At 39.3% G+C, this 22,701-nt stretch overlaps 1 protein-coding gene and 1 pseudogene across 3 annotated transcripts in view; both read left to right on the top strand.

Moving 5' to 3' along the window:
* Positions 1 to 6,898, top strand: part of LOC148027742 (heptahelical transmembrane protein 1-like) — a 36,443-nt gene extending 29,545 nt beyond the window's left edge. Inside the window, exons 2-4 of one of the 2 annotated variants that reach the window (XM_087689442.1) lie at positions 5,416 to 5,499; positions 5,581 to 5,632; positions 5,973 to 6,898. In XM_087689442.1, coding sequence (XP_087545568.1) covers positions 5,416 to 5,499; positions 5,581 to 5,632; positions 5,973 to 6,626 — 790 coding nt within the window. In that variant the 3' untranslated portion in view covers positions 6,627 to 6,898. Of the gene's footprint in view, positions 1 to 5,415; positions 5,504 to 5,580; positions 5,633 to 5,972 lie in introns of both variants that reach the window. The other variant, XM_087689443.1, reaches the window with a different exon arrangement.
* Positions 17 to 5,365, top strand: LOC148027743 (uncharacterized; annotated as a pseudogene). Its single transcript, XR_015692642.1, has 3 exons — positions 17 to 420; positions 514 to 671; positions 771 to 5,365. The product of XR_015692642.1 is annotated as an uncharacterized LOC148027743 (transcript).
* Positions 6,899 to 22,701: the final 15,803 nt, after the last annotated feature.

The following is a 22,701-nucleotide window of genomic DNA, read 5'->3' as shown; positions in this document are numbered from 1 at the left end:
TGCACATTGCAACAATATGTTTAAAGTTATATTATATAATGACTGTTGGAATGCTGGCTTGTCAATTTGTAGCCGAGGTGACATCCTGGCTATTGTAGAGCAGCGATGGACGTTTATGAGCCGTCCCATTCATGGGATGGCTGCATTGCTTCATCCCTTCCACAAGAAGCCAGAGCTGTTTAGTGAGAGCACTTTGCTCACACAGAAAGAGACCATTACATCAACATAATGTACGACGAGGATGAGCAACTTGAGGTTGATGCAGAGATGGTGAGTTTTATGAACAATCTAGGACCATCCTTTGCTAGAGCGGTGGTTTTGAGAGAGGAAGCCATAAAATTTCCTCTCACGTGGTGGCAGAGCTATGGAAGACAAGGTCTTTCAAAGTTGACTCATCTTGCTCCCCGAATCCTCTCGCAGGTACTCTTGACTCTTTCACAATTACATCCATCTTTAAAGTTTAATTCATTAAGGGTTTTGACTCCAAAATCGTATCGTGATTCGTGATCGTAGGATTGTTCTACTGGTGCTTGTGAGCGCAATTGGAGCACCTACTCCTTGGTTCACACGAAGATCCGCAATCGATTTAGTACCACTCAGCTGGAGCGATTAGTATATTGCCAAGCTAATATGAAGCTCGTGTGAGATTACCATGCTTTGGGGATACCCAAGTAGGTATATTTAACTGTCCGATGTCGTACGTCTTTTGACACACTTCGATATAATTAAGTCATTTCTTGTGGTTTTGACTTGTCAGATTTTGCTTTTCCACAAGCACATCCGATCCGTGTGAAGATGGTGCCAGCCTCTACTGAGAACAACGTGGAGCAGCGTGTTAGAGATGAGGAGGCAAGTATTATACAACTCCTTCATAGAGAGTTGGAGAGCATCGATCGCCATGTCACAAGGTCACGCACACGGGCTTTGGCGATACCTTTGCGTGAGGAGGCTGTAGATTCAGAGAGCGCTAGACGGAGGAGCATTCGTTGGGGGAAGCTACTTGTTCGTATGCAGCGGACTTGGGCGAATGAGGTTGTCACTCTCATTCATACTTAGAGAGAGCCAGGAGATGATGATGTAGCACATGGATCTCATGATACATCTTTCACATCATCACATGTGCCCGTGATGGTAGAGCTTGAGTATGACAATGAGGGCAATGTCCTAACAGATGGGGACTTGCTCTCTTCTAGTGCATCGTTATCATCATCATCTAATGAGGAGTTTTGACTCTTAGATCACGTTTCATTGTGGAGTCTAGACTTTGGACTAGCCCTTATGGGCCTTTTGAAGACATTTCTATGTAGTGTTGTAGCTTGCTATGTAGTATGTGCATTGTATTCAGTTTGTTTTGATGCATTTGCAGCCTTTTAACATGGATGAGAGTCTAGACTTTTGTTGTGTAAACGCTGATTCATCAGTTTATATAGAGCTAAGAGTGGTGATTGGTGATTGAAGATTGATCTCTGATTGAAAACTGGTTTTGGTATCTAATGTTTGATTTTTGAAGTAACAAGTTTTACAACGTGCGGCAAGGGTTTTGTGATTACTAATCAAATGCGTATTAGCAAAGACCTTACTAGATTGTCTTGTAGGTCTCTCTCACAATTTAAAATGTATTTGGATCTTTTTATGTTTATTTTGATATGAAATGCCATATAGATTGATATTTTTTACAATGGTATATATTTTTACTTACACAAAAAATTTATTTGTACGGAACAATGTACAAATATGTATCGTACATTATGTACAGTACGTACACATCAACCTTGCGTACGGCTGCAACCTTGATGGGAGCGTAAATATATGTTGTAATAAACTACTGAAACACAAGACAAAAGAGAGAGGGAAAGAAAGGACACTGAAGAATACAATACACATGAGAACTCAGATGTATGCTTGGGAAATGGAATCCACATATCCAATACGAGATAGTTGCATACAATAGTGAGCCACTAGGTGCGTGGGCACTAGCATTGGCTCCTTTCCCTAGTAGAAGATCCACAAGTGATGATGAGTGATTGATTGATTGAGGAGGAAGAGCTTGAATAAATAGGACAAAAACATTTCCTCAATATGATCAGGTTGGCCAGCATTTAATGCTGGTCGGCCAGCAATAAATGCCCAATATGACTATAAAATGACATGAATATAAAAGCCTAAATATACTAAATAATGTCCCCAGCCTCTGCATGCACAAACTCGCACATGAGTTGACATATTTGCTAATAGTATTAAGCATTCGCGCCACCCTTAGTGGAGGAGAAGATTGCTTCATCACTGGATTCACACGTTGAGTTGGCCCTAGTCGACATTGAAGAAACACAACATGTATGACCAAGATTGAAACACAAAGACTGAGGCAGAGATAGCAAAACTCAAACCCTAAATGCAAAATGTAAAAACTCAAAACTGAAACATAGAGAGAAGAAACTCTGAAGATGAGCAAAACTCAAACCCTAAATGCAAAATGTAAAAACTCAAAATTGAAACATAGAGAGAAGAAACTCTGAAGTGAATGAATGCTGCAAATGAATGTAAGAGTATACAGAATGCCCCATGGGTAGAGCAATGCAGTGTTGGAGAGTAATGTCCATCGGAGACCGATCCCAAGTTCAATAAACACCAGTTGGAGATGAGAGTGCTGAATAATGAAGGGCAATAGGTTGGTCACCAAAACATAGCGGAAGGTTGAAATCTAGTAAGTGCAGCAATGTGCCACTAGAAGAAGGCTGAAAACTGTTAAGTGATGACAAGACAGGCGTTTCCAAATGTAGACGGCTTGTGGGACAGCAAAAACGCAAGTACTACAGTAGTTGCTCGGTGGGAGAGACGGCAGCAGCCTGTTGCCTTGCTCCATATGTTGAAAACGCAGGTTAATGAGGTGCTTTGATGGTGCAGTAGATGGAGATCTTCAAACAATAGAGAGATGGCTAAAATAGGCTGCTTAGGGCTGGATGGTGATTGGTTCTAGTTGGTTATGGCTGGATAGCGGATGGTAGGTGACTGATGACTGAAATCTGTACGGCAGAGTGAGAAACTTGTACAAAAGGATAAAACTGGATGGTGGGCAACCAGTCTATTTATAGATATTGAAGGGTACCCCAAAAATTAGGGTTTTGGGAGACCATTGAAACTCTCTTGAATTGCCTAACAAATTTGTGTTTTTAATTAATTAAGCGTGTTTTGGGGCTGTTTAAAAATGTTAATCAGCTGTAAAGGGTCTTTTAGCTCAATATCCCCTCTCAGGCCCAAAATTGAGCCTAAAAAGAAAGACTTGCAATATTTACCCAAGGCGTCCCACCCCAAAGTAGCTAAGTGTGAGAGTGTGCTGCAGTTGAAGGAGAGAGAGAGAGAGAGAGAGAGAGAGAGAGAGAGAGAGAGAGAGAGAAAGTACGATATGATTTTGGGTGTACCAACAAATGTGTTGATACATAAAGAATAAAATGTATTTATACTTAAAGCACGTAAGGGTGCATTTACATGTAAAACAAAATAATACACGTGTACAATATACAAAGGTAAATAAAGAACCTTTATCCCAACAACCTCCCACTTAAAGGTTCAAAGTGAATCTCTAACTGACTTCCACTAATCGTATGCAATGCTCATGTTGAGCCTCGCTTAGACTTTTAGTGAGAACATTTGTAGGGTTGTCCTGTGTTTTGATCTTAATCAATGTGATTAGACCATCTTCCAGAATTTGTCTGATAAAGTGATATCGCATATCTATATGCTTTGTGCATGAATGATACTTGGCATTCTTAGCCAGATACACAACACTCTGGCTATCATATCCCAACATTGGAGTACTCATAGACATGCAGAGATCCTCTGCAAGTTTGCTCAACCATATAGCTTTCTTATAAGCTTCAATAGTTGATATATATTCAAATTTAGTAGTACTCAGTGCTACGATGTTCTGCAACTTGGAACACCAAGAAATGGCCCCACCAACAACTGTAAAGACATACCCGCTCTAGTGGATGTGCGAGTGTGCATGTCACCTGTCATATTTGCATCACTATAACCCTTCAAACTAAGTGCACCTTGCCCATAGCAAATACACTTTCTTTGTGTACCTTTTAGATATCAAAGAATACACTTTACAGCCTCCCAATGTGTTTTGCGAGGATTTGACATAAACGTGTTGACAACTCCCACTACATGAGCAATGTCTGGATGAAACCATAGCATACATAAGAGAGGACCGTCCCCGTGCACAGTGCTGTCCCGCTTGGTCGCCACGACTCCGTTCTGCACGCAGTGCCTGCCACGTGGTCCCTGTGTCTACCTGTCTCACTCCCGTCCGCCACATTGGTTCCCCATTGGACCCGTCCCATCAGGTCGCTTGGTTTCCCTGCTGCCTGGTCAGCTGCCTGCTAGTCTTCAATCTGAAGCCCAAGTCTAACTTGTTGAGCTGCAGCTGGTGACTAATGCCTGTGGTCTCGGGAAGCGTGCACAACTTGTGCTCTAATACCAATTGTGAGAGTATGCTGCAGCTGAGAGAGAGAGAGGAGAGAGAGTACGATATGATTTTGGGTGTACCAACAAATGTGTTGGTACACAAAGAATAAAATGTATTCATACTTAGGGCACACGTAAGGGTGCATTCACATGTACAACTAAATAATACATGTGTACAATACACGGAGGTAAATAAAGGACCTTTATCCCAACACTAGGGCATTGGACAAAGGACGCACATTGGTTGCCCAGTGTTGAGCTAAAGATGCATTAGCTTTACTTAAAACAGCCCCAAAACATGCTTAATGAAGGAAGAAACCTTTTTTAAAAGAAATGTGTTTCTAGAGAGATGTAGCAGCGGTGATTCTACCTTCTTTGGAGGAACCCTTATCTACAGGTGCTGTGGTTTTCTATTTTGGCAGGCATTAGCCAAAAGTTGTCTGTTATTGAAAATGTTTCCCATCATACTTACTAGGTTGTGTTCTAGTTGTAAGCTATTTATAATACGTTTTTTCTTACATAATTGCAGTGTTGTACAATCCTATACTTTTCTTATTCATGGATGGGTCTTAATACACGTGCATGCATACATGCACATGCAGATGCACGTACATATATTACTTCATGTTTTCAAATGTTATCTGCTTGCAACCTGTAAGTATTGGTGCCAGTTGCCAAATAAAACCCTTACTTTCCTTTTCTCATAAGCAAGCATCCCCTTTGTCTTATAAATATTGGAATCCAGTTGCAAAAATTAACACATTTTTGTCTTCTCATAAGCATTCAATTAATCTTTTCTCTTGTATGGCATTTAGAAGAGTGTATTAAACTGGTTCCACCAGTATACAGGATATGCATGGTTGGCAAACCTGTCATACTTTTTTCTGTTGATTGTTTTCTTCTATGAAGTGCTCCTAGCTGAACTAATTAAGTGTATTTCTGCAGGCATTTGCTGGGATTCCTGCTTTTTCTTGGCTTGACAGTTTTTGCTGTCTTAGAGCTGCAACAAGTCCCAGCTTCTCTTACAATGTTGGTATTATACGCTCCCAATACTTTGTTTTTCCATTCAAGCCCTCTCAATGCATTCTCTAACTCAAATGGACTTTCCAGGTGCTCCCATGGGGTGGGGCAAGAAAACAGTAGTACTGAGCATTGCAAATTGGTATGAACGAAGCTCCTTGAAATCAAGGATGTTGGATCAACAGTGAAACCTTAATATGCCAGGGCCTATATAAAGTGGCCATGATTTCCTTTGGTTTAGGGCCTCTTATACTTCTGCCCAGTTCCATATAGCATAGTTTTTGCAGTGGTTGGAAGTTGTCTCATTCTCCTGATCAAGTCGAAGTATTTCCACTAAAGAAAGATGTGATTTTTAATAACTGAATGTATAGGGATAGCTTGTGTCACAAATAAAACATTTTTCTCAGTTTTAACAGTTTTTCTAAGCAGTATTTCAGATTTGTGTACATCCTGATTCATGGCTTTTTTTGGAATATTTTCAGCAATCAATGAAAGATGGTGTGACACGGATGGTTGCGACAATGTTGAATCGTACCACAAGATGGCCATTCTTTGTGTTCCTTGGGGGATCAATGTTTTGCTTGCTGGCTAGTTCCCTATGCCACCTGTTCACATGTCATTCTCAACCACTGGCAATCTTCTTGATGCGGCTAGATTACGCAGGCATTGCTGCAATGATTGCCACATCATTTTTCCCTCCCATATACTACGTGTTCCAGTGTACCCCAATTTGGCAGTGGATCTATTTGGGCACTATCAGTGTACTGGCTCTAATAGCAGTGGGTGTGTTATTTGCTCCAATATGCCAAACTGGCAAGTATAGGCCATTTAGGGCTCTGTTATTTGTGTCTATGGGGGTTTCTGGGGTTATTCCTGCCATTCATGCTGTTTTGACACAGTGGCACGAACCCATGTGCCCAATTACTGCTGCCCATGAAGCTATAATGGCTGGATTTTATGGTATTGGAGCAATGATTTATGTTGTTAGAATTCCAGAGCGCTGGAAGCCTGGGCTGTTTGATCTTGGAGGGCACAGTCACAACATTTTCCATGTCCTGGTTATTTTTGGAGCATTAACTCACTACAGAGCTACATTACTGTTTCTAGAATGGAGAGATTCAAAGGGCTGTGATTGAAGTGAAACTTGGCTACTAGTAGCAAAATCTTCTGTAATTGAATGTGATGATACCGCATTATACATTGTTTGCCTGTTCGGGGTTGTTTGGGATGACCCTCCAGTCAACCATCATCGCTTATTGGCTGATGTATGAGCATTAGTGAGGTTCACTAAAGTTGGTTTGTATTTCCCCATGTAAACCCGGACCTGCATTTCTACTACTTGTACAAGCTACTCGTTTATAGATGTATACTTCAAAACTTTTAATTTAAGCTATTAGATGTGTCACAATGGGACGATACTGATTGCTTTCCATGTTGGAAGGGCATCAAAGATTAATGTGCGGAATAGTAACAAAAATTCAAGTGTGCTTCAAACGGTACTTTCCTTGGATTCGTATCATGATATTTAATACAGTGTAAGGTTTGCGTGTGGTGAACTTTTGTTATCCTCCCAACTTTGTGACCATATTTTCAACATTAAGCTTTTAGAAACCATTTAGGACACCTAGTGCGTATGTATGTGCCCTGAGGAGGGTGTGTTTCCAAAGCTTAGAAATCCAGTAATGGGGAGATGGAGCTACTCCTTTGCTGACCATGCGAAGGGAAGCAAGTTCGACTTGAACTGGTTCACGAAGCAGTGCCCACTGATATGGCAAAGAGCTGTTGCCAAGCGAGAGAGAAGCTATTATAGGTGGAAGCAAAAGGATGCACCAGGCATGCATGTTGCTCTCGGTTCTGTGTTCTTGTTGATACAATTTTGCCACTTCTGGGTTGTATATCTGCACTACCTAAGTTTATTGGTAGAGGTTTGGTGGGCTCTACTGCTGACGGAGAATGGATGCTCTCCTGCTCTATGGGCTACCGTGGGAATTTTGTGCATGTTCTACCTTGGATGGATGCATGCATGCGATAGTATATTGAGGCAAAGAAAGCCCTCGGTCCTGGCATTGTAAGAAGTTAATGTTGGAAAGATGTTGATGTTGGTTAGTCCAAAGGACAAAAGTGCTTTATTGAAGCTTCAAGTTTTGTCCTTTATTGAAGCTTCAAAGAGGGGCGAGGCTCTGTTCTCCTTATTAACGATTCTCATTCTCTGACTTCTGCCTTTCGAGATAAGGAAGGATGCATTTTTGGATGTTTAGATAGTTGTCGATGGTGAGACTGTAGATCTAGGCTTTGAATATATCAATTAAGCACACGAGAAAGTGGGAGTGGCTTGATGCTTAGATTCGGGTGAAGAATACTGTGTTGATCGTCAATTGGAATATGATCAAGAGTCAGGGTGATAGATCTCATAGTATAGGTTGCATGATTGCAAGTGAAAGAAGCTTGGGGAAATCCTTTAGATGAATTAGTGATTGATTGATGTGATCAACAGCGGACCGAGATGATGGTCTTTATAGATGACACGGCTGTTGCTAAGTGTATGGTGAGGAGTGGTGGATTTGAAGTATAAGGTAGTGGACATACTCCCCTATTCAGATCATTCTCGGATTCTGATTGCCTTTAAAACTTCTATGTTTAAACAGAATTGCAAGGGCCCGTCCCACTTCAAACTAAATGTAATTTTCTGGGTCACAGAGATTACTAAAGAAAAGTGAAGAATATGTGGCTAAGCATGCTGTGGATAGCGAAGACCCTATTGACCGCTGGGAGGAGTGCACGAGAGGATTTGTTGCTATATCCAAGAAATATGGACGTATTAAGGTTGCATGGGGTAGAGGCACCGTAATTTTGTTGTTTCAACAGGTAGAAGTCATGTTTCACACACACACACTCTCTCTCTCTCTCTCTCTCTCTCTCTCTCAGTGATAACATTTTTCATTCTCTTGTAGGACCTATAAGATTACCTTAAAATTTGGAAGGATGTAAAAATTTCCAAGTTAATATTCAATTAAGCAACAATGGGAGCTAAAGGACAAGGCCCTGAACAAGCATTAGTACAAGCCAACGGTAGTGGTAGAATTGTCACAAAAGAGGGAGGCATTGCCAAAGTTTTTCAGACACATTTCATCAATTGTTGGCTTGGCGCACAAGGTTAATGAAGTTTATCAATAGACTCCAATAATTTCTCAAACATGCATGCTTTAGGTGGATAATAATCTCTCTCTTCTCTTGGGCAAACCCTTACTTGAATGAGATGGAGTTTGCATCAAGGAAAATGAAGTGGGGGAAATGCCTAGGACTAAAGCATAAATGGTTGGCATGCTCAGTAAAGACAACTCAAGTATGAGTCTTGTAATGCCATGAATTGAGAGGAGATGGAAGCCCAAGTTTGAAATATGTAGGACTTTCAATATTGAGCTCGAAGATGAACAATCAATCAATAGAGACAAGGTGCTAGCATCACAAAATAGACACCTAATGTAATGTCACTAACATTGCATGTATCCTCTTGTGAATGGAGACCTTAGAGCCATTCTCTTGGGGGAGTCATGTCTCCTTGGGAAGACATAACTCGATGCACCACTATTAATGAGGCTATGTGAAGATGAGATAGTAGAAGAAGGCTTCTCCAACTAACGGATATGAAGGAACATTGACTTGGTGGTAGTAGTGGGGTGGACATAGAGGCGGATGAAGGCACCATCATCGCTCCTTCCTTTGCTCCTAGATGAAGGTGAGGTTATTTGTTCTAACACTTCTTCTCGGGGTGCGAGGTCTTCCCATTGTGGACCCTTAAGATATCCTTTAACACTTCCCTTTGTATTTTTATCAAAGTCAACTTTGTGCCATTATGTCACGAGAATCTGTCTTCTTCTGGCACATCTTGCTCTACCACGATCAAGATTGGCTCCTTCCAAGTGATAGTATCTCCCTTGTATGAGAGGTGTAAAAACTAGTGTAGAGTATGTCCTACTTCAAGGGTAGGAGATGTGATAGAAGTGTTATAGAAAAGTCTTCAAAATCAAGATCTTACCAAGCGGTGCAAGCTTATCTCTAGTCTCTTGCATCTTGTTGATGTGGCCCTTCCTTGTAGGGGAGTCTGATAAAGAGATGTTAAAGCTTCAACTTGAGGGTCATGTGATGTTCGAATGTTTGGACTTGGTAAGGAGATGCTAATCTAGTCCTAACTTTTAATGCAGTGCAAATATGTCTTACATGCACAAGCACAACATTTGTACATGTCAAAAAGAGAAAAGAGCATGCTTAAATGTTGAGCCGATTTCATAAAGCTATCAGGTCCAAGATCACTCCAACATGGGGATCCATAGTAGGTTGATGATGAGGGATAGTAATGAAATCCTAGACATCAAAGGTATTGAGGATGCAATCAACTTTGCACTACCATAGATAATAGTTTGTCCCATCTAGATTTTTAGAAGCGAGGAGGGTAGGATGGGCATTTGTATGGGTGGTGCCATGATGGCCAATAGTAGACTGGTGGCCATAAAGATGCAATGATAGGGATAGAGTGATGTGAACATGGTTGAGAAGAAACCCAATCGTAGTTCGTCTGTTAATCCGCATCACAATCTTTGTCTCAATCTCTGTAATGTTCATGATATCCTCAACTTGATCATCACTTTGATAGTCCTTGAGGTCTTCATACAATCAAACCTACTAGTTGTATTGGTTTGCCATCTTTGCCTAGCAAGATAACCTATAATAAATAAGAAAAAATTATTGTTGATGTTGCAAATGACCTATAGGACATCAATCTATTTGGGGTTTGAATGGTTGCTAGTTAGGTGTATTCTGGAGTGCTGTAGATCAATTGGAGTTGTTCCAAATTGGAGTGCCAAAATGTGCCAATTTGCAAAACATAGGTGCAAGAGGTGACTAGGGTAGAAAATGCAAGCTAGGGAACACCTAACGTGGGCTCTAGATAGAAGCAAGAGGAAGAGATAGAAAGATGAGGAGGCATGGCATGGATGATGAATGACTGATTTGGAGGTGTGGTAGGTAGTGTCTAAATAGGATAAGAATAACAAACATATCTACCTAGATTTAATGGAGGTTAGACCAACAAAAAAGTGCCTAGATTGACTAATACATGATCTAAATGGTCCCTAATCCTAGAAATATCCATCTTAACCAAGGCAATGGATGCCTATATGGAATTGGAGAAAGCTATTTGGACTGAAATGGAAGTGCAGATCTCCACCTAAAACTTTTGGGACAAAATAGATGACAAATAAATACACTATCAAAGCTCCAAATGTCATATTGTGATTCAAACCAAGGCTCATAGGGAAGAGATGACCATACATGACATAGATGACTACTAATAACAAATTGATCTTGGCCACTTATGTGCTCAATGCTACTTATAAGGTCATGGCCAAAATGTAGCCTTGTGGATTAACTTCCTTTTTCCCCAATTGGCACATAGAAAATGGTTCCATATATAATAGAAAGATTCAAGATGGTATTCTAAATGTTTTATTGGGTATTGGATTTGGATAAGCTTATGATAGGATAAGTTAGTAATTTATTATTGCAATTCTTAGGGTTTGGAAGGAATTGATCTCTTCCTAACAAGGCTTTATCTCTTGTTCTTTAGATCCTAACTTATATGTCAACTGCTGCAATGATAGTTTTGTTATTCTTGCTCTATATGTGAATGATACCATACTTGTTTCTAACAATCTCAACTTCCTTCAACAAGTAATGCAAGAAAAGGATGTTTTATTACTATGTCAAACAAAGTTCATTGAAAATATTATTTAGAAGTTTGGTTTGGATTTTGCATATCATCCTGCTAGGACTCGTTGTCTTGTGAGCTCTACCAAAAACTCACTTTCTACAAAATAATGGACAATTAGCATTACATCAACCTTATGCTAATCTTGTTGGATGTCTTCAATTTGTTGGCTTAAATTCTTTTTGTTGCAAATTTTCATGGACAATGTCTTAGTTCTCCATGGCTTGACTGCAGGACTGCAACTAAACGAGTAAACGAGTTTTGAAGTATTTGAAAGGCACTAAAGATTTTGGATTGGTTTATTGGCACCAACAAAACTCTGCTTCTCTACATTCACTTCAACTTTTAGTTTATACAGATACAGATTGGGCAAGCTCTCACTTATCTATGCATTCCACAAGTGGGAATTGTTTCTTTATCAATGGTTGTCTTGTTTCTTGGACTAGTAAGAAACAACGATGTGTTTCTGTTTCCACTATAGAGGCTGAATATGTAGCTGCATCTTTAGCAGCTTGAGAGTTAGTATGGCTTCAACAAGTTTGATTAGATATTGGTCATCCTCCTCTCTCCAAGATACCACTTCGATGTGATAACCAAAATGCTATTAGTCTTGCTAAAGACTATGCTCAACATAACAAGTCTAAATATATTGTTGTGCATTATCATTATGTTCGATATGAAGTAAAGAAAGGCACAATCATGATTGAACATTGTCCAAGTGATCAGATGATTGCAGATATATTCACCAAAGGACTCAATGAAGCACGTTGCTATGATTGGAACTTGGAGTTGTACCAGCTTCAATCTTTGGGAATTAATCTACTATGACATTGTAGTGCCATTGTATATGCTCCTGGTAGGCACCATACACTTCACATATGCACATACACCTTAGACCTCTTGGTCATCTTTGTACATACATATCACTTTCACTTCACATGCATGGATTCACTTTACATGCACACAAAAATCCTTCTTGATCATGTTTGTACATTTGTATATAGGAGCTCGGGTTTTTTCCTTGTGCTCCCCAATGAGTTTTTCATCTACAGCTAGAGACCTTTGTTTGAGTGGGGGTGTTGAAGCTATCTATAGCTCACCCTATCTAAACTAGGTCTCACCTATATATATGTAGATTGTGATCACTATGATATTATCTTTGGGAGTATATATGGTGTGCCTCTCTCTCTCTCTCTCTCTCTCTCTCTCTCTCTCTCTCTCTCTCTCTCTCTCTCTCTCTCTCTCTCTCTCTCTCTCTCTCTCTCTTTCTCTCTCTCTCTCTCTCTCGTGTCTCTACATATCTTTTCTCTCTACATTTCAATAGTTTCTTCAAGGAAAAACTCCTCTCTGAGAGCCTTCTCAAAGGCAACCCAGTCACTATCTCTTTGATATGATTCAATCAATCGTTCTTGCAATGCATGCACAATGAGGGAAAAAAATATCTACTCCACGCATACTGAGGAACCCCATGAAAAATCATATTGTTTGCATATATCTATAGATAGGCTAACACTTTCTGCCCATTAAAATCCTTCATCTCATGTCCCACATCCTGCCAAGCATGCACATCTACAGCATCAACTTTTTGAGAATCCTACCTTCTTTGTTGTTGTTGGGCTTGCTTCTGATGTGATTGCTATAGCAAGATCACTACTTCAAAATATCTCTTGAACCAAGACCTGATGAATCCCCCATGATTACTCTACTTTTGGTGACCTTCATTCACATTGAGTTCACCAATGTCAGAGTGTGTAGGGTTGAAGGTCTCTTGTTGGGATAAGAGACGAAAGGGTGTAGGGAGATTGAGAGATGGAACTCTCAGAAGTGGAGCAGCAATGGCAGGATAAATATATGCTATAATAAATTGCTAAAACACAAGACAAAAGAGAAAGGGAAAGAAAGAACATTGAAGAACACAATTCAAATGAGAACTCAGCTGTATACATTATAAATGGAATCCATATATCGAACACAAGACAGTCACATACAATAGTGAGTCATTGGTTGCATGGGCATTGGCATTGGCTCCTCTCCCTAGAGTAGAAGATCCACAAGTGATGATGAGTGACTGATTGACTGAGGAGGAAGAGCTTGAATAAATAGGAAAAAAATAGATCCTCAAAATGATAAGGTTGGCCAACATTTAAAGATGGTTGGCCAGTAATAAATGCCCAATATGACCATAAAATGACACATGAAAATGCCTAAATATCCTAAATAATGTGCCCAGCCTCTGCATATGCACAGACTCACACATGAGTTGACATATCTGTTAACACCCTCTCTCAAATCATGGGTGATCTGATATAATGCAATGGTACAATGAGAATGAATCATGAATCATATAGCATAGAATCACCAAGAAGAACCATGGATACCCAAGCAGTGGTGGGTGATCAAGCCACCACCAAGGTGCCTTGAAGAGAACCTGATGTCAAGGTCGATCGTACCAACTCCTAAAAATAGAGAAGATCATAGTCTATGTTTTTCCCAATGTCTCTCAATAGCATACATGACCATCCTATAAAAAATTCCTTTGGAACATATGTGACAATGGTTCCTTGCCTTTGCCTTTGGCCAGACTGCGAAAGTGTCCCCTCATGTGAGCTCATGACTAGGAACCAATGCTGCTCTTTGTCAAATAAACAACCCATCATGAACCTGGATTTCAATCCTAGCTCTAGGATTTGAACCTGCCAAACTTCAATCGATGTGTCAGTGACCTCTCTCTTTGGATCCTGTGCATTTGTATAAATGTCAAGATGAGGCACGACTGCCTCATCTCACCACCCTCTCACACTCCCTCTCTAGCATTGGAGAGTCATGAGGGATGCCATTATCACCACCACTAGAAAAAGCAGCTAAGGAAGGGGCAACAAATCCCTTCCCGCGATCCAAAGAAGCTAATCCTTTCCACTCCTTGGACTTCTCCTTGGCCAAAGAATCAGAGTTTGAGTTAGAAGCAAATGATACTCATTGGAGGAGTCCACATCCCCCTTCATCTTCTTCGCCTTCTTCTTCCTGGAAGCTGCTAACTCTCTGTAGTTCTTTCAAAAATGACCTATCTTTGCACATTGGTAACCTTGCATCTTTGACTTCTTCTTATTTGAACCCCTCTCTGAAGTGGCAAGAACATCACTAGTTACTGATGAAAGTCGCCCCTGTAACTGCAAAGAAGCCTCATGCTCAAGCAGCATCGAGGTTGTATGTGTAAAACTGATAGGAATCGATGATTTCTGTGCCCTCAAAGCATTTGCAACTCCATCAAACACCAGCGGGAGTTTGGAGAGTACGAGTCCAATAAGATGAGTCTCTAGAAGGGTAGACTGCATCTGCCAAAGTTGCTCTTGGATCTGGGTCACAGAAAGTAGAAAAGAATGGATAGTATCTTTGGCCTCAAATGAAATTTGCTAGAGCTGTCCATAAAGAGTAATTGTCCGCATGGTGGAAGGTGCTACATACATCAGGAGCTGCAACTTCGTCTATACTTCAAAACATGTCTTGCAAGAGGTAACCGCCAGTAAGACTTCTTTGAAAATACACTAAAGCAAGGCTGAGTAAGCATGGGCATCATCCGAATCCCATGTAAGCATTGCTTTCTCATGGTTGTCTTCATCAAAATTAGTTGGAACAAGAGAAAGCCGCTGAGAACGTTCAATAGCTCCGCAAACCACGTACCATAATCACTTCTGTGTAAACCAAGCCTTCATCACAGCACTCCATGTAAGATAATCAAGTCCATGTAACTTATCATCAATGGATGTGCACGTAGGAGCCATCTGGAGAGGATTGAGAAGAGAAGTAGAGAATAGAAGGTATTTGGAGAGGGAATATAGACAAACCAGAAGCGCTGATTGCAGAAAATGAGAGTTCACGTCTAAAAAGCTCCCAATGGAATAATAAATTCATAGTATTCGCCAAAATTTGACAAAAACAAGTAGAAATCTGCTGTGAAAAGTCAAAAAACAATCAGAAACTACCTAAAATAGTAAAAACGGTTTAATAATGCGATCGCCCAGGCTAGGAGGAGGTCCCCAAAGCAAAAGATCCACAAGTGATGATGAGTGACTGACAAACTGAGGAGGAAGAGCCTAAATAAATAGGAGAAAAATATATCCTGAAAATTATCAAGTTGGCCAATATTTAATGCTAGTCAGCCAGCAATAAATGCCCAATATGACCATAAAATGACATAGATAAAAATGCCTAAATATCCTAAATAATGTGCCCAACCTCTGTATGCACAAACTCACACATGAGCTAGCATATCTACTAATAGGAACAAGATGAAAGAAAGAGAATTCAGAATTTGGAAATTTAATGGGGACTGATAGAGGTGAAATCGAGTGAATTCATTTCATATGGTTCAACAAAGTAATCAATCTATAATACATCTAATAGATCTAATAGATATGCCCAAGACAAAGGCACATGCACACACTTGGGATGATAGCCCAACACAAACTAAGACTATGGCTTAGTTTACACACTAATACATGAATAATCTTTGTTAAACATAATCTAAAAGTTGTAGGTAACACCTCAAAATCTCATGCGTACATTAATTTGTTGATAGAATATGATAGGTGGTACCACCATAGACAAGATACATGAATTAGAATGCATAAATCCCTATAAATACCCTCTACGAGCCTTCAAAAGCATTTTAGCCTTGTAATCACAATTTTATTATAGCAATAAAATATGGTATAGATGTTGCCCCAAACCCAAGAAAAACTACATCATTGTTGTGTATATTGTGTCTACAAAAGGTAGAGATAAAAAATCAAGCGATAGAACTCAAGAGAAGCCTTATTTGAGAATCAAATCTTCATTTTCAACTTGTTGCCCTCTTCTTGATTGTTATTCATAGCCCAAAATAGTCCACATGAAGAGCACAAACCCTTCAAAATTCCTCTTTGATAATCAATCAAGGTTTTCCTAATGTTCGGAACCAAGAATCAAGTGAGAGATTATCTCAAAGACCTTGTAAGCGATGAAGATCTTCAAGGAAAACTTGCTCCCCTCTCTTCCCTCTGTTTTCCCTTGTTCCAAAATAGTCCCAATATTCTCCTCTCTCTTCTCCCCAATGCATGAGCTTCTAGCCCACTTACTTTCTTTGGCTCTTCTCCCCACCTTTCCCTTGTGTCCTCTCCTAGTTAGCATTCCATCGCCTTCACCTTTGTGGCCACATTGGATAGTAGTTGCCCAATTAGTCCTGTTGGTGCCGCTAAATCTATGCTAGATGGTCTTCTTGGTCTCATGATTTATTCTCCACCATATATCCCATAAAACAAGTCACTTAAGTGACTACTAATCACTACTCAAAAGCCACATGCTCATTAACTCCCAAGTCTCTATTTGACTAACTCCTATTATCAAGACAATGAGCAAGTTAGAGAAGTCCAATGACTAAGAAGTCTGTCACTTACCATTTCTAGATAAAGCATGAACTCTTCCATAAGACAAAGCATATCTTGCTTTCACACTCGATGCAAAAATCCCATGACACATATGGATTACAAAGGAAATACACTTTGGCACCTAAGCACAATGGGAGCATAATGCGAAGTTGCAACGACAAGCGAGGCACCCTCATCTCCACCTATGCCCCAAGTGCAATCATTAAAGTAATGTATTAAGATAAATAGTTTTGTTGTAAATTGGAGATCTCTAGAATTAAGAATCCCTCATGGAACCCTCTTTTTTGAAACAGCCTTGGGGTAATCATGACTAGCTTATGGAGAGGATTTTCTAACATAAAGCATCTTCTCGTAGGAGCTAGCATGCCCATAAATTGTTCAATCCAATGTTGATAATAGTAGAGATAAAGATTATCACTTGGTTGAATTAGTCGGGAAGAAATTGAGTATTGTGTTTAGCATAAAATACTCATAGGAAGAGAAAGGAATCGTATTATATCAGAAAATTAGGGACAACACCATGATTAGAATCTCTTGTACACAGTCCTTTCAAATGCGAATCTTTAATTAAGGGCCTATTTCAAATTGAGCCTTAGTAAGGTATTAAGGGTAGCTATTAAGAAGATTAGGGGGAGAAATACCTAGGGTATTTAAGTGAGTACGTTAGGTAAGAAAAATCAAGGAGAATATTGTGAATCTCCATGAATTATGAATATCAAGACATAAGGTTGCCTAGGGAAGCTTGAGACACTCGATCATAAGATAAAACCAAAGCACAGACAAGGATATAATTTCTTTTAGAAAATTCATTAACTTATACTTCTATAACCTTGTCAAGGAAAGCTAGAATGACTAAGGAGGCTGAAATCAACTCAATGATGCTTAACTTGGGTGACTCAAGGAATGAGATAGGTAAGGGGATCTAAACCCTAAATCAATTAGAGTATATGATAAATGACTTAAGAGAGATAATTATTATCCTTGTTGATCCTGGGGATATTGGGCCAAAAATCTTATGCTAGTCGACTCAACCCATAGTAAAGTGGAAGGTAAGAAGGAACACTGCTTTCAAATAAGTTGTTTGTTGCTCAACTATATGTAAGGTTGTTTTATATTTGCAGTTGATAAGATGATCTCAAAGATGGTACCCCATATAGGTGATTATGGGAAACAAGACTGATTGTTGGGGAGTTAAAGGCTACCTACGCCTAGCCACTTGTGCCTAGTCACCTACATTTACTTGTACTTACCACCCACACACTTGTACATTGAATGTGGCAACTGCCTACCACTATCACTTTATTCTTTATTCTTTACATGACAATAGAATTATGGAAGGTAGGTCACACATTGTGACCATTAGAGTTCTCGCATACCGTGTTGCTCTCTATTACTTGAACCTCCATAGCTCTTGCTTCTCTCCTGCTTTTATTTTGCTTCCACTCTTGCTTCAACTTTCAATTAGTATCAAAGTCGTCATTTGAGGTGCTTTACTAACATTTCATTTAGCCTAGGAAGAGAGCTTGACCTATAGCTTTCATGGAAACCCCATTTCGGTCCATTTGAGATATACATTGGATTTCTATCTTCAACACTTGTTCCAAGCTAGTTGAGGAGCTTCATAGGGCTTAGTTAGTCTTGTTGAGTACTTATGGAGAAATAGTCACACTATCCATTTTAAGTGGATATAGAGCATATTATAAAAGTTGTGGACAGTCATGGCAGCTTGACAATACTTTCATATTTTAGCCATAACTTTTACATACAAAATTGGATTGAGGTGTTCTATAGCTCAAAATAAAGAGTGCGGCAAGAACTATAGATATTAGTCATCTTAGAGTTGATCCTATACAATTTTATTTTTCTCTATTTTACACAATAATAGAATAATCTTGGTTTCAACAGTAAGCATTCACAATTAATGCTTATGAGTTGAATGCCTACATGCTATTCGAGTATGCTACATGGTTATCTTGATACTTTCCAATGTTTTTTATGCCTAAATATGCTTATATTGAGATTTATATCTTGGATTTGAGCTCCATTGGTTGCATTGGGGCAGTGGGCTATTTGCTCTAGTGATTTTCTTTGCTACTTTCGATACTCTTGATTCACTCTAGGGGGAGTAAGTATTTTTTGCATAAAGCTTGGTTCATTTAAGTTTGTGAGAGCCTCTCTTAAACTTTATTGATTTGTGCATGTACTGTCACTATATAGAGATTTGTGACTTGGAATAATTTTCCTTTGATTTGGGCAATTTGTATCACCACTCATTATTAGTGGTGGATACATGCTTGGTATGCTTTGCGGTCTGCATCTCTATACTTGATACCTTGGATGTTTTGATAGTCTTTGGTACTTGATGGCTTATGTTGTCTTTATACTATAGTTGTGTTGTACATTTTGGTTGCTACTTGGATCTTTGTGGTAGTGGAAGCTTACTCTTTATCATGTTTGCCTATGATTACATGCTAATTTAGTGTAATTTTATAGGCAATCATGTTGAAAATCAATTTTGAGCAATTCTTTTAAGAGAAAACACTTGCATTCATCACTCTAATGCTTCAAGCTTATGGATAATAATGTATTAGCTTAGTCCTCCTCCTGTTGCATACTTTTTGGCTTGGTTTTATGAATGATTTGTGTTATTATAGTAGCACATACTTTCTTTGTTTGGCAGACATAATGGAAGGTGCTTCAAATGCTTCCAATGACAATGCTATCTTCAACACAGAGAACTTGGATAGCAATAACTTCTAGTATTGAAAGACTCAAATTTGGCACATACTGGTATAGAAGAATCAAGTTAAGCCATTGTTAGAGGGCATAAAGCCAAAACTTTATTATATAGGGGAATGTGAAGAGCTTGATGAGCTATGTAAGTCTACCATCATTTTGTGATCACTATGATAAGGAGAGTTCGACAACTCAACAGTATTGGCTTAAGAAACTCATGGACCTTTGCATGAAGGAAGGAATGTCTATGTCTTCTCACTTAAATGAGTTTCATTCTATTTTCAATCAACTCACTTCAGAGGGCCTTATGTTTGAGGAGAATGTCAAGACTCTTTTCTTGCTTGTCACATTGTTGAGTCTCGAGATACGTTCCACACTGCTAAGGAGTGCAAATTCTCTTGAAGGTTTCTTTCAAATCAAGGATGTAGAGGGTTGATTTGCTCACAAAACAAGAAGTAAATAGAAAGAATGTTGATGTAGCTCGTACTTCTCATGAACTTAGAGTAAGAGGCAGACAAGTTGGTAATGGAAATAATAATCATAGTAGAGACTCACAATCCAACAAGGGCAAGTCTAAGTCTCATGGGAAATCACACAATAATTCAGGTAGTCCTGAGTCCTCTCTTACTTGTCACTATTGTGGGCAGCAGGGTTACATAAGGCCATAGTGCCATAAGATGCACAATGATAGGCATGAAAAAGGCAAAGGAAAAGTGCAATATAATGATAAATCTTCTAATGATTACAAAATTTTTCCTAAGTTCAGTGTTAAGATGTAAGAGATAAATGCCTTGGAGTAAAACTCAGATGATTACATACTTGCTGCTTCATCACTCAGATGATAACATACTTGATGCTACTAAGTTGATCGATGATCCATCTTCTTTCTCTCAATGTTGGCTTCTTGATTTTCAAGGATTTTGTTTCATGTTACGGTGCATCATCATTGGTTTTATACCTACCATACTATCATAGGTTTGGTTAGATTGGGAGATGGCATTGCATTAGATAGTATTCATATTAGTGATGTAAGATTGCAGTTTGGTATAGGTGCTCTATTTATGATTCACGATGTATATCATATCCAAACTTTGACTAAAAGCCTTATCTTCACTAAATAGTTGGATGATGAATTTAGGTACCAAATCTCTTTTGGTGATTATGTATGAAAGATTACTTGTGGTAGTCTTGTTTTTGCTAGAGGTGCCAAGGTTGGAAGCCTATACCTCTTGCTTGTATCTAGCTCCATTGATCATGTTTTGATCTTCCTCATGTATCTCATTGGCATCGCTGTCTTGAGAATATATCCCTTAAAGGAATAAAGTTACTTACTTGTTTGCAGTATTTGACATCTCTCGAGCACACATGTTTTGACTCTTTGATCATTATTTATATGATAGGCAAACTCGTGACTTGCATAATACATTTGGCTCTATGTGTGTGGGTGAGTTGTTGGCTCGTGCAATCAAATGTTTGTGGTCCCATGCCTTGTGAGTCATTACGTGGTGCTAAGTATTTTGTCACATTTATTGATGATTATTAGGCCTATCCCATAAAGTAGAAATCAAATGTCTTGGCTATGTTTTAGTGGTTTCTAGCTATGGTTAAGAGCCAGTCTAGGCATAGGTTGAAATACTGACGATCTCACAATAGAAGTGAATATGTCTCTAAGGCATTTGAGTAGTTTCCCCATTTACCACACCCCGGAATGGTGTTGTAGAGCCCATGAATAGGACTTTTTAGGAAAGTGTCTATAGTATGCTTAGTCAGGTAGGCTTAGCATACTACTTTTAGGCTAATGCACTTAGTACTATAATTCATTTGATTATTCAAGAAAGGACTATTAAGGAAAGATTCCACACTATGCTTAGTCAAGTAGGCTTACCACAATACTTTTGGGATGATACCATTACTACTACAATTCATTTGATTGATAGATTTGTAATGTACTGCTCTTGATGGTAGTGGTACAAAAGGAGGTATAGCTTGGAAACCTCCCTTGTATACACACTTGCATTTCTTTGGATGTTAGGTCTTTTGCCATATTTCTAAAGGCAAATGTAATAAGTAGAATTCGAAGTCCCTCAAATGCATGTTTCTTGGATATGGTGATACAGGGAGGCTAGTACCTTTGGGATCCATAGGCTTGGAAGGTTATGTATAGCCATGATGTTGTATTCTATAAACAAAAGATACATATGAGAGCAAAGTAGGTAGTTGAGATACACATGGTGATCTTTTAGGAGGAGCATCCTACTACAGTACAACCAATCCTAGTTAGATAGCCTACTACAATAGAGTTGATGATGATGTAGTGTCCCAAGATTCCATAGTTATGTAGGATCACGATATTGGATAGAAGAGGACATGTTGTACATGTGCCACAATTAGTCTTGAGATGCTCCACTAGAGCCTCACATCCTCTAGGATATTTTGAGCCCTCCATACATTATGTCATGGGTGATAGATACTGGTAAGCCTCTCACTTATGAGGAGGCTATGCACAGAGGTAATAGTCACTCTTGGGAGACTTCCATGTAGTTTGAGTATGATTCATTGTAGAGAAATTGTACATGGACTTTGGTTCCTTTGTAGAGTAGTAAGACTATTGACTACATGATTACCTTCTCATGTGTAGGTCAGTTAGACAAATTGTCCCCAATCAGATGATGAGGGGTCCAAGATGGCCAACATTCCATATGCATCCACGGTGGCTAGTTTGATGTATGCCATGATAGCCACTAGACCTGGCACAACATTTGTAGTGGTAGGTGTTGTGGCTCCTTATATGGTGACACTTGATAGGTGACATTAGGACATTGGGACATTAGGACACTATGAAGGGTATCATGAGATACCTTAAGGGCACTGCAAATACATAAATTTGTTATGGTGGCTAAGATATTGGAGTCATGGTCTATACAAACTTTGATTATGTAGGATATGCAGATAGTAGGAAGTCTTCTTTGACTATGTTTTCATCTTTTCTGGAGGTGCTATTTTTTGGATGTCCCAAGTGTAGAAATGCATGGCAAGTCCAAGTACATTGCAACTACTACTAAGGCATAAAGGAGGCCCTATGGTTAGGCCATCCGGTGGTAGACCTTGGTATGATTATGACTCATACATTGCATTCGGTCTCTATGAGTGCCATTTAGTTTGGCATATGATCCGGTCCTTTATGCAAAGACCAAGCACATTGAGGTCTGTTATCACTTCATCAAAAAGATTATTGATGACAAGCAAATAGAGCTTGTTAAGATCTTGACTAACGAGAATCTTACAGAT

This window comes from Lygodium microphyllum, chromosome 12, assembly GCF_053477565.2.
Source record: "Lygodium microphyllum isolate KBCC chromosome 12, Lygodium_microphyllum_v1.1.10, whole genome shotgun sequence".
Taxonomy (NCBI): Eukaryota; Viridiplantae; Streptophyta; class Polypodiopsida; order Schizaeales; family Lygodiaceae; genus Lygodium; species Lygodium microphyllum.
The sequence above is the reverse complement of the archived record's forward strand: the minus strand, read 5'-3'. Positions and strand labels throughout refer to the sequence as shown.